A 12,244-nucleotide genomic window follows, 5' to 3' on the forward strand; every position below is an offset into this window, starting at 1 on the left:
TACAAGGCAACAGCTTCTGGGTAGTCTTCTCCTACCCAGCACCAATATTTGACCCCAAATTTTTTCCACGTCATCCCTTTGGACCTACTATGGAGATCAGCCCAGCAGATTGCAAAGTGAAATGTATGACCCAGTCCTACTCACCTCCTTCAGAGGCTCTTCAGCATCTCTAACCCTAACCCTTCCCCCACAGAAACACAAGTCATAAACTGGAAACAGTATGAAACATAATAGTGGAGGAGTCTGATGAAAAACTGTGATTTCACTTGCCCATGTCCTGGATGACTGTCTCCCCACACCCTCCTCCCCTCTCCTACAGGCAGGATTCTTCCCTATCAGGCCACTTCTTGCTCCCAGGCTCTTGATCCTTCAAATCTTATCTCCATCTTCCAAAAAGAATCAGTCTGGTGCACACACCTGACATGGAAATTTTCAGCCTGAATGGTTAGACTGAAGTTGTATCTGAAAACTGGGTCTTCTGAAGTGTCAGACAACTTGGACAGGCAATGTTTCCAGTTCTGCACTCAGTGCAGCTGACTGAGTAGTTGCCACATTCAGTTAGACAGAGTTTTCCCAGTCAGCTGAACGAAATTCTCCTGTGGCAATTTTAACAAGGTATTATTTTTCAGGTGATTTCTGATGGATCTGTTTACCACAATGACATTCACGATATCAAATGCAGTAATCAAATAATGTACGGTAAATTGTTATCACTGAAGAATTAACAGACATTGTTTCAAACTGACTAAGTGATCTTCTTAGTCCCATAACTTTGGTCAGTTTTACTTACTTGATCTTTTCTCCTCATCTAGGTAGGTTTCTGGTTGTGACAGATGAGACATGAGATCTTCAGCTTCCAGGCTTTCAAGTTTTTCTTCAAGAGATTCACTATGGAATCGGTAAGAATAAGAAAGATATAAATAACTGCTTTAAAGGCTTAAAAACAGAGCATGATCTAAGAAAAATAAGCCTAAAAGAAATTGGTATTGTCCTTTGTAATATCTGCCACTGGGTTTTTCCTCGGCTTTATGATGCTTTGGGTATTACTACAGTGGGTGTTTTTCAGATAAGGTATAACCTATTGATCATTCCAAGGGCCAAAAATTCCAACAAATCAGTAAATCCTTACCAAACACTGACTGCCTGAGCAAGTAATGGAACAAACACTAACATTTATTATGTATTTTGCTTTGCTTTCATAGATTTCAAAGCTGGAAGAGGGGGGCAGGGTATAAAAAGGACACTAACTCTTTTCAACTCGTCTAGATCTGGTAACTGATGTTGTTTTAACTGAAAACAACAAATCTCTGAAATCAGCCTGAAAAATCTATGGCAGATTTGTGCGGGGGCTTGAAAGAGGAGGGACTCTTTTTCTCGTGATGTAAAGTGCTGAATAGCACACAGTTGTCTAAATATGCTTTTGTTTATTCAGTCTCTGTATGGTGAGTGCTCTTGTTTTAAAGTTTTTAAAGTGTTTCACTGAACCACTAAAAGCTACATTCAGATTGCTTTTACAACAACACCACTGATGCTTAAGGCTGAAGACTTCTTTGTACCTGGCGCACTGGCTGGAGCTGTCCTGGCACAGGTCACTGCTTCCTGCATGGCCATTACAGCAGTGTGGGACTTTCATCTTTTCTTCTTCCCTGGGGGAAACAGTTGACCATATTGCACTCCAGCTCAGCCAAGAGGGTGATTCACTGCTGCTGATCTTCTGAAAACTGAATAAATCTTCCTTTCATGCATTTGCTTTGTCACATGGCTACACATATTTTTCCTTTTTTAAATCCATGATGACTTAAATAAGAGAGAGTTCAGAAGTCAAACAATCATCTTTGCAAAAATATGAAGCTATTAAGATGAATGTTCCTATTTGATTCTGAAACAGCCCTTAGGTTTTTATATCCTACTGCTCCTACATTTTCTTGGAGGAATAAAATAAAACAAAACACAACACAACCACCAGCAAGCAAAGAAGTAGTGGTAAGATCACTGAAATTAATGAAACCTGAGTTCCTCTGGATTTGTGTCTTGACTGCAGCTCCTGAGCTGGGATCAGCAATGCATTACAAAAATCATTAGAGGCAGGACAGATGAGCAGTTGATGACCTTCTACTGTAGTCAGTGGAAAGCCAGTTAACTTAGGAAGCAGCAAGCTCAATTTCAGTGGTTAAAAGTAGCAGCAAATGAGTAATCAGAGATAGTAGCTGCTGTGATGGACTTATGGACTGAAATTCTTCTTATTTCATTTAGCACCATATCAACACTGACCCAATGGAGATTAGGTCCATGCAGCAAGACCAGTTTCCAAAAGCTTCCAGATGGTTGTCTATCATCCTGGGATTTAACAGAACCCCACAACTAAAACATTCAAATGTCTACTTTAAATGTCTACATTCAGAACTGGATTTTAAATTTGAGTAGTTTTTGCTTAATGAAAAGCTTTTTAGCACTAAAGCAGGTATACCTCAAATTATTTCAGGTCTTCTGTATTGTTAAACGTATTTATCTCCTTACTAAAACAAACAAGCACCCAAGACCCCACCAAAACCCAAGAGGTATCACTCCTGCACTGAAAATTTCCTATGCTAAGTTCAAATTTAAAGACTGGCCAACTGATGCATCCTTGAAAGTAGAGGCTTATGTAAGGGAAATACAGATGTGCTGATAAGTTCAGTGGTTGCAAGGGATTTTTTTGTAACACCCAACATCTGCAGATTTATTTCCAGCATTTCCCTAATGAGATGCTATTTAGCGAATTAAGAAATTAAGTATGCTCAGTCAACACTGTAAACCAGCTTTTGAACTTCAACTCAGTAGGCCCATACACGTGAACGCCTGCACATGTCTTAGAAAAGCTTGTGTAAAGCTACAAATGACTTCTGTGTGTTTGTTTAACATGATGGGACTTCAGTCCCTTCTTTTTCACTAAATATGGTTTTAATGCTAATAAATTCATAATACGGAGGAGGAAAAAACCCTCACAAAACCAGATCTCTCTGCTATAGATTTTCACATCATGAACAACTAGTAGAAAGAAACTCTTTCCTTTACCTGCCAATCCTTTTTTTCTATCCAATAAAATGCTGATTAAATTGTTTGGCCTGAGAGCCCTTTTCATCCTTCAGCTACTTTTTCTAAACTCTTACTATAAAACATATAAAAAAAACTTACTTCTGATGTAGCACTACTCAGCTGGAAAAGCCCAGTGTGCTTTCACCTAGAAAAATACATGTAATTGTCTGCATTCCATAGATAGAGAAATGAAGCCCACAGAGATCAAATGCCATGTCACAGCCATGAGTGGCAGCTCAAAGACATGATCCCAGCTCTACAGAGCCTTTATTTTGCTCTTAAACTGTTTCCCAGGTTCATTTTGGCATGAACCTCCAGGCAAGATGCATGCTGCCATCAGCACACATTTAGCAGCTTAGGTAGAACTAGAGAAGTGCCTGGATAATGAGACAGCCATATCATTTCCAGAAGGAAAGAGAAAATATTGAAATGTTTGCAGTGCAGGTTAAGGCTTTATTTCATTCTCTTTTTATTTTGGAGAGCCTGCTATGCCAGCTGCCCTGCAACATGTTCATTTCTGCAGTATCATTCTCTGATTTTAGTCACTGCTATATCTCATATTTAAAAAAAAAAAAAAGTATTCATCTCCTATGAATTCTGCTTTGGAAGGCCTCTTATTTCTCTTGTTTCAGTCAGAGTAGCCCTTCATGATATATTGGCTTTATCTTGTGCTTTCCAATCCCATTGCATGGCCTGCTCTCGTGCTTTCTAGCAAGCCTCCCAGGATCTGCTCAGGGTCAGGAATGCAAGGTAACAATGAACAGATTTCCCCTGTGCCCATCCTCACCAACATGGTGATGGTAGATACTGCTGGCAGAGCAACCCTGTGGGGCTGGCAGTCTTTGCACAGCTGTCTCCATAAGTGATGAGCAGGCTCCCACCTGCACCATGGGCAATATAGAATCATAGAATAATTAGGGTTGGAAAGGACCTTAAGATCCTTTAGTTCCAACCCCCCTGCCAGGGGCAGAGACACCTCACGCTAAACCATATCACTCAAGGCTCTGTCCAACCTGGCCTTGAACACCACCAGGGATGGAGCATTCACAACTTCCTTGGGCAACCCATTCCAGTGCCTCACCATCCTTACAGTAAAGAACTTCTTCCTTATATCCAATCTAAACTTCCTCTGTTTTATATTCTGTAGACGTTTTAAGGGCTGTATTTGAATCTGGTCTCTACTGACATGCAGTATTACTTCCTATGTCCTTAAGTAAGATTTCATAAATGAGCATCTCTCACAAAAAAAGTTCAGCATACCTACAACAAAACCCAAAGCATGCCTTCCCTGCCCTGAGCTTGCTGATGCTTGCTGCTGGTGAGCATTTTGCTGGTTTTCTCTTTGGAGGATGCAGAGGTTGCAGGGGAACAGCCCCTTGCTTGTTGTTGTTACTGTGAGCCGGGAATGCCATTGCGTGTTTGTCTGAATGACTCTTGATACTGCATGACAAAACCAAAAAACAAAGGCAAAACTGAATCAGCAGATTAGTCAGCTTAATCTTGTGTAACTCAATGCTGTACTTCATTTTCAGTGCTGTTATTTTCAGCTGTCCTTTGAGATGGCTATTTGAGCTCACCTATCATTCTGCCAAGCTACTTGCATGGAACATTCAAGTAGATAAGATGCAAAATATATAATTCAGTGGAACGTTTCTGATGTTTTGATTTAATCTTTTTCATTTGGTACACAGAGTGTTAAAAATGCAAGATCTTAATGTTACCAAAATGTCCTTTATAATGAGAACACAATGGGTTCTTTTTTTGCTATCATATTACTATTGAAAGAATGCAAAAAGAACCTTTTGTTTAAACCAATATTGCTACTGCTAAAAGGCTTTTAAACTAATACTGTAGTTTCTGAGGCAGTTGCTTATGTTTCCTTACCTAATTTTAAATACCAGTAGAAGACAAATGCTCAGAGATGCCAGTATTAAAATTGAAATAAGCTGATCCTTCTATTCAAATCAGTTACAGCAGCAACACAAATTATTGATGCAGCTCATGTGGTTCATGAGCCATATTGGTAAATGCTGTCACTTAAAAACACAGAATTGCAATCAGCATGTTTGCTGGATCTGGATTTTGGGTTTCTGCATGTACAGCGATACAATTTAGATAAGAACATTCTTCCTTGACTGGAAAGTTACCTGACTATTCTGTCTCAATAACACAATCATTTCAAAGATTTGTTTGCAAATGCCAAATCCAACAGCCTTCTTTCTCAAGCAGAAACACTTTGCAGTTTACCATATAACTTCCCTTGAAGCAAATTAGCAACAGTCAATGTGTGATGTAGGCTTCAATTTTTAAAATAGGCTTTGCTATTTCCTGTGAGTATATCATGCACTTATATGATATTAAAAGTGTAAACATTCTGCAGGTTAAAATATGTAGCTGTTACATTTCACACATGGCTCAGGTGGCCAACGGGACTGTTCTCTGAGAGGACTCTCTTCCTGAGATGAAACTTCTAACTAAACGTCTCCTGCTCAAGTACAAAGGGATGATGTTACATGTCCTTATATAAATGGGGTGGGTTTGTTTTTCAAAACAAAACTGTGAGAGTTCCGTTAACAAAAAAAGTTTACTGAGTTTTAGCATAAGACACTCCAAAAACCAAAAGCCAAACTCACCCTGCTGAGATTCTTGTTGATTTGAAGCTCCTTTTAACCTCTAAGCCCAACATTCAACTCAAATGAGAAGAGTTGATGTTCAGAAATATCTGTGGATATTCTACAGCCATAAATTTAAATAAGTATTTTCCATCAATTTTATTAGAAGTTATGTGAAAATGGAATTATTAAAATGCAGCAACAGCAATTAACCATGTACAAGTTTTCTCTGAGAATCTCAAGCCGGCTTTATCAGATATCAAATGCCACGGCTGCTTTACACCATACAGTGATCCCATACAGCGAGTTAGGATAGGAAGTATGAGAAATAATGCTGACTGCTGTGTTTAGCTGACATGTATGAATACAACACCAAACCACAAATTTATTCAGAATAGCAGTACAGTAAAGCAGCATAGCCTAAGGATATTTTCCTGATGAGTTTTAGCACACCACTAGTTCTGTTGCTATTCGCTGCTGAGCTGGTGATACTGTGTTTGTGAAGATGCTAAAGAGCATAAAAAGAACAACTATATAGTTTACTATCAAAAGCATGTGTCTTTCAATGACCTGACGTTTTAATTAAACTCTAATGTCTGATCAGCAGATGCTTTTATCAGCAGTAATAGCCACAATGGGAACCTTGAAAGTAAAGAAATGAGCATTGGTGTAAACCCATATTTGCAAAGTGGCAACATTTCGATCATTCTTGGGAAAGAAAAAAAACCCAAATTTGACATGTGAGATCCTGGCATGATTGTGTCTGTACTAATCAAGAGGAGTCATCTGCACAGTAGCCATGTGCACAGTGATTTCCTTCTTCAGCTAACAACTCATTTCCCCACCACACTGACAGGTTGTAAATGGCCCTGAAGGCAGCTTGTCTGAGCATGCTTGACAGCATATTTGGTGCACAGCCAGGGACCTGGGTCAATCTTGTTTCCAGAAACCAAGCAGCAGCCACACCTGAGTTTGTATCTGTGAGCTCGCTATCTATGAAGCAGGGAAGCGTGGCCCTGGGGGTGGCTCCCGGGCTGCTCTCTGCAGGCAGTGTAATCGTATCCTATGGGAGATCCGGCGCCAGCTCCAGCACAGCTGAGGTGTTGATACCCTGAAGAGCTGACTCGGCACTACTAAAGCTAGACAGCCAACCATACAGCCCTGCTTTTGGTCGCAGGGCCACAGCCTCCTGTATCTGTCTCCTTTATAGTGGAAATATAACCTTTCTGTTCTCTACCTCACCGTTGCATGGGTTAAACAGTTAATTGCACTGATGACATAAAGAGCTATGCAAGTGCTGTGTAGCTCTTCACCTCTGGCACGGATCTGTAATGTCTGAAAGTTTGCAACAACGACAATAGTCATCATCACCTGATGACTACTGCTCAGCTCTTGTGAATGACTGATGATCTCAATCTAAATATGACTAGAGTACTATAAAATGAAAAATACCATAGTTGCTATTCAGCCTGTTGCAAAACACCTGTGTTAATAGTTTGTGCTTGTTGTTGCTATGCTCCTTAGCCTCTCCTTAAGCATGGTGACTATCATTACTGCAGAAATATCAGTTCTCTGTAATTAACTCTTCTGTTGGCAATCACAGTAAAAAAGGCCAGGGAATAAAATGGATTTGTAGAATGAATCACTGGGTGGGATGGCAAGACAGCAAAACTTCCTAACTTCCTTGACTGCAATGTATCATCAGCAAGGAGTATGCTTTCCAGAGGTGCTTGCATGATGCTCACCCGCTCTAGCTTGGCCCAGGATGGACAGGAAAATGCATTTCACAATCAGAATACCAAGAGGAGTGAGACAAGCATAACTTCTATTGGCAAGCCTTACACGAGAAATAGGCTGCGACACAGCCTCCCCCAGGATCTAGCACAGACTAAGATAGCGTTAGAGCAGACGCCGTGAAATATAACTTTCACACTCTGCTGATTATTCTTTGACATTTGTGAAGTGAAACAGTGATTTCAGTTAGTGACAATTTATAGAGAGGTGAATCTTGCAAATTTAGAAGTGAATCTCAGATACTGATGGCAATTCAAAACAGGAAACATGGTTAAATCTGAAATCCACTAAAAGCTACCTGAAACACTTATATAATCTAACTAGTTTAAATGCAAGCACATTTTATCTTTTATTAACAGCATATTAATTAACTAATTTTGCTTCCAGTGAGTTTAAGTGAAGATAATTCAAGCCTAAAGAAGTCATGCCCACGGGGCTATTTTCTCTACTAGCATTTGTATAGGGGAAGAGGAAATGCTGCCTCAAAGCAGCAAAACTGAGGACTATATTCTCTTTAATAGAGTTAACAATTTCAGAATTGCCAAAAGACCAGACTAATGAGCAATTATGATCAGTAGCTATTGATCTTCCTTTTCATCTTTAGGCCTTGTGCTGTTCTCTGATTTCCCAGTATTCTTCCATATTCTTTCTACTTTTATGTATTTTAGTTTTAAAGGTAATTTTTTTTTTTCCTGAGGAGGAAACACAGAAGCTCAGCTACTGCTACTCTCTGCTGTGCCTTCATTTCTGTCACTCTTCACTGCTCCCGTTTCCCTGGCCTGCCTCCTGCCTTTCTTTGTTGAACATGCTGCTCCTTAATTCTGCAGTTTTCATTTTCTCTAAAGAGTATTAAAGAAATTATGTCTGTAGCAATATGTCCAGCTTTGTGTCCACACTCTCTGGGGTAGAATTTGGTTAGGATAGCAGACGAAGTTATTTTACAGTCCAAAGACTACTGTTCAAGTTCACTAACCTCAGTCTGAAGAGGAACAATTCTATTTTAACAGTGAGAGTACCCAACTAATTAAACCAGTTTACCCATCAGTGTGATGGATTTATCTTCACTTGAAATCTGCTAGAGCAGGATCAGGACTCCTCCTAACATGAACACCCTGAAGCTGACCCTCAGACCGTAGGTCTGGCTCAGGAACGGCTGTGTTGACAACCCATGATGGATGTCCTACAGGAAATTAGCAGGGGTGATCACAGAGACCCTGTGTGGCCCTCGGGCTGCGTCCAGCCCCTCACCCATCCGCTTTCCATGCAAGCGAGGTATACTGAAACAGCTCTTTCTGATGCTAACAGCTCTTTCCTGGCCCAAACCCCAAGGCAATTCTTCACTCTCCTTTCCATACTACTTTTGATGCCACCAGCCATTTTTATCCTCTTGATCTCTCTTCCTCCTCCACTGCTCTTATGAACATGATCCTCAATTGAATTTCTTCCTACCCCTCCAGTTGCTTCTTCAGTGCTTCATTTTCAAATCCATTTTTCAGTGTAACTCCCACACAGTTCTTTTCTTGGCTCCCTCCTCCTCTTGCCTACTCTACCTTTCAGAGTCTCATGATGTTTAACAATCATCTGTACGAGCCTGGAGCCTTTTTGCCGGAAAGCTGGATCACGTGAAGCAGCAACAGCAGCAATCACATGGCCATATGGAGGGCTTCTGCTAAGGCAATGAAATCAAGGAAACATGTTCAGGCAGGACCATTTCTCAGGAGTATTGGTCATATTTTTTGCTGGCAGAACTGCATTTAAATCATTTTTTTATGGGTATACACCAATTAGGTATCTCCTTTTATCACACACATCACAGCCTTCTGTTGATGTTTTCAACTATTTTTTGAGTTGCACAGGCATTTTTTATTTGAATTACATAGAAAACCATGTAAAGGCCTGAGCGCATTGTAATATGGGAGTTGGTCCTTATATAGAGAACATTAAAACCTTTGGAATGAACATATCCATAATAATACTGCTCATTGCCAATTGTTCAGATTTGAGAATATTTACCATGCCTGAATTCCCCAGCTTCTGTGGAGAGAACCCCAAACACAGAAAAGGAAAACACATTGTATGAGTAAATAAATGAGACAGAAACAGCAGATGACCATAATTACTTGAGTCTCCTGAGACCTCCACTTCTTTAGAAAGGCACATATGGGCCCCAAAATCTAAGCTTAAAAAAAAACCAACCCAAAACCTCATTAGTGCTGTCCATCAATTCCCAGAGTTACATGATGCAATGACAGATAAATGGTGTTTTAGTTTATTCGGAAATACAGCTGGTGAGTGCACAAAGGACATCAGGGATGCGGTGAAGGGTTCAGGTGGTGGCTGTTGTGCGAGGGGCTGCGGTGAGCCATGCAGCCTGGCCATGGTGTGTGAGGGTTGTGGTGAGCCCTGAGGCCGGCCATTGCATGTGAGGGGCTGTGGTGAGCCCGGCCATGTGTGTGTGAGGGTTGTGGTGAGCCCTGAGGCCGGCCATGGCATGTGAGGGGCTGTGGTGAGCCGTGGAACCCAGCCATGGCAGTAGGGGTGTACCACCCTCTTCCTCTCTTTGGACAAGCTCAGGAGCATAATTAGTAACAGGTATCAGTAACAGCAGCTCCAGCGGTGTCGCTGAGACATGGCAGAACTTGTTAAAAATTACCTAAGGAGAGTAAAATCTGTATGGTCAGGTTGCTTAAAGTGATGACTGCCAGCACTGGCTGTATGAAATCTTCATGCTTTATGCCATAGGAAGCTTGTAGCACAAGCAGAGGCTTTTCCACTGGCTAGATTGACTTAAACAAGGGCAAAGTAAGACCAAATACCACAGAGCCGGCCGCCGCTCCCCGCGGCTGAAAGCGGCCGTCAGGTCCTTGCGACTGCCCCACGGCTGCCGGCGTGGGGAGCCCTGTCTCACAGCTGGGAACAGAGCCGGAGCGCGTCGCTCCCCGGCCTTGCCGCTTCCAGCAGAAACCTCTTTTTAACAATGAAATAAAAGGAAAACGAAAAACTAAAGAGAAACAGAGCCGCAGCGTGAGGCGCGCACCGCAGCGCGGAGGGAGGTGGGAGGGGAGAGGGGCCTGACGGGGGCGTGCGCGAGGCCGGGGAAGGGAGGGAGGCAGCTGGAGCATGCGCAGAGCACTTCCTCGTTGGCCTCACGTAACGGCTGCGGGCGGGCGTTGGGTAGCGCGTGTCAGTCACCGGGTGACTGTCAGCGGCGGCGGGAGTCCTGCCAGCCCCGGCCAAGCCCCCGCCAGCCCCGGCCCTTCCCCTCCTTCCCCCCGGCCGGGGGGCGCAGCCGGAGCCCGCACAAGTTAGTGCTCAAGTTGGCGGCGGGCGGGAGCGGCGGTTAAGGCGAGGGGCGTGAGGGGGGTCGGCGGCGGGTGGGGAAAGGGGCTGAGCTCGGTGGGGTGGGGGCTGGCGGGTGCCGCTCCCTCCTTCTCTTCCTCCTCTCCCGCCCTCCCCTCAGCGCCGGCGGTGGGGCCGGGCTTCTCAGAGACGGCCCCGTCCCCGCAGCCGTCGGGGGGCCGCAGGCAGCCGAGGGAGCTCTCCCCGCCGGCGGGGCCGGGCTGCGCGGGCAGCGGTGCCGTGTGGGGGCCTTTCCCCCTTCACCTCCTGTCCGGGAGGAGGAGGGGGCGGCCGGGTGAGAGGCTCGATGTGGAGGCTGAAGCCTCAGCCTCTCTCTGCGGCTCCGCGGCTTTGATGCTGCGGGTCTCTGCTGGCTGCTAACATCTTCCCTCTTTTTTTTTTCTTTTTTTTTTTTTTCCTCCTTCCTTATTTTTTTTTTCCCCTCCACCTCCCCCCCCCCCCCCCCCCCCAACTTGGCTTCCCCTTCTCCGGATCTGTGTGTTCGGCTCCTTCTGGGCTTTACCGGTGGGGTAGGATCATGCCGGACCAGATCACCGTGTCGGAGTTCATCGCCGAGACTACAGAGGATTACAACTCCCCGACCACCTCCAGCTTCACCACCCGGTTGCAGAACTGCAGAAATACGGTCACGCTGCTGGAAGAGGTAAATCACCCACATACACCTCCCTCCCTTTGTTTTCTTTTCCTTTTTATTTTCTTTTTTTGTCTTTGAGAAAGAGCATCAGAGACAGGGCAGTACCGCCTGCCCAAATCCAAGGGAGCTAGAGGCATTGGTATGCATGTAATCTGGTCTTTTAATTGTGGGACTTTGCTCTTGTGCTGAGCTAGTTACTGAAAGCTTTCCTGCCCTGGCGTCTTAAAGATTAGTGGATAAAGCAGTTGTCTGAATTTAAATACTACTGTTGTATGTCTTGGATTTTTTGGTGTTGGTGGTTGTTGCAGTAGGAAAGAAAAGTGAATGTTGGGATTTTTAGAGGGAATCGTTTGGGAGCGTTAGCAGCCACTCGTTAGATCAAGTCAGCGCAGAACTCTTGACTGCAGAAACCTGCCAAGGGAGACCTCGTTTAAGAAACGAGGTAAGGATGAAGAGATAAATGTGGGGTGAGGAAAACAATATGAAAACAAAATAGGTGGTGGAAGGACAGGAGCAGAATAATGCAGCAGAGTGATTATAGTCACAGCATCTCAACATTGAAGCCTCACTGCTGGTTTGGTTATTTTATTGCATATTATGAAAGTCATTTAGATGTTCATCCTGCTTCACTGTCAAGAAATAAGAGTGTGAAAGTGGGTAAACTTCCAGAGCTGGTTTCTATGGGATATCAGTCCACTGCTTCCTATTTGAGGTTTCAGTGTGATTTCCTATGGACTAGGTCAGCAGTTAGGAGGAAACATCTTCCAAA

The 12,244-nt window shown here is 43.4% G+C and overlaps 1 protein-coding gene across 3 annotated transcripts in view; it reads left to right on the forward strand.

Moving 5' to 3' along the window:
• The window catches only part of ASAP1 (ArfGAP with SH3 domain, ankyrin repeat and PH domain 1), a 146,416-nt gene that overhangs the window by 18,172 nt on the left and 116,000 nt on the right, over window positions 1-12,244 (forward strand). For 2 of the 3 annotated variants that reach the window (XM_057429851.1, XM_057429852.1), the window contains exons 2-3: window positions 813-899; window positions 11,355-11,484. In XM_057429851.1, the coding sequence (XP_057285834.1) occupies window positions 841-899; window positions 11,355-11,484 (189 nt within the window). In that variant the 5' untranslated portion in view covers window positions 813-840. Of the gene's footprint in view, window positions 1-812; window positions 900-10,625; window positions 10,786-11,354; window positions 11,485-12,244 lie in introns of those variants that run through there. The other variant, XM_057429853.1, reaches the window with a different exon arrangement.

The sequence above is a fragment of the Pezoporus wallicus genome, unplaced genomic scaffold (assembly GCF_028554395.1).
Source record: "Pezoporus wallicus isolate ANWC-B61680 ecotype Strahan unplaced genomic scaffold, APGP_CSIRO_Pwel_v1 contig_7545, whole genome shotgun sequence".
Taxonomy (NCBI): domain Eukaryota; kingdom Metazoa; phylum Chordata; class Aves; order Psittaciformes; family Psittacidae; genus Pezoporus; species Pezoporus wallicus.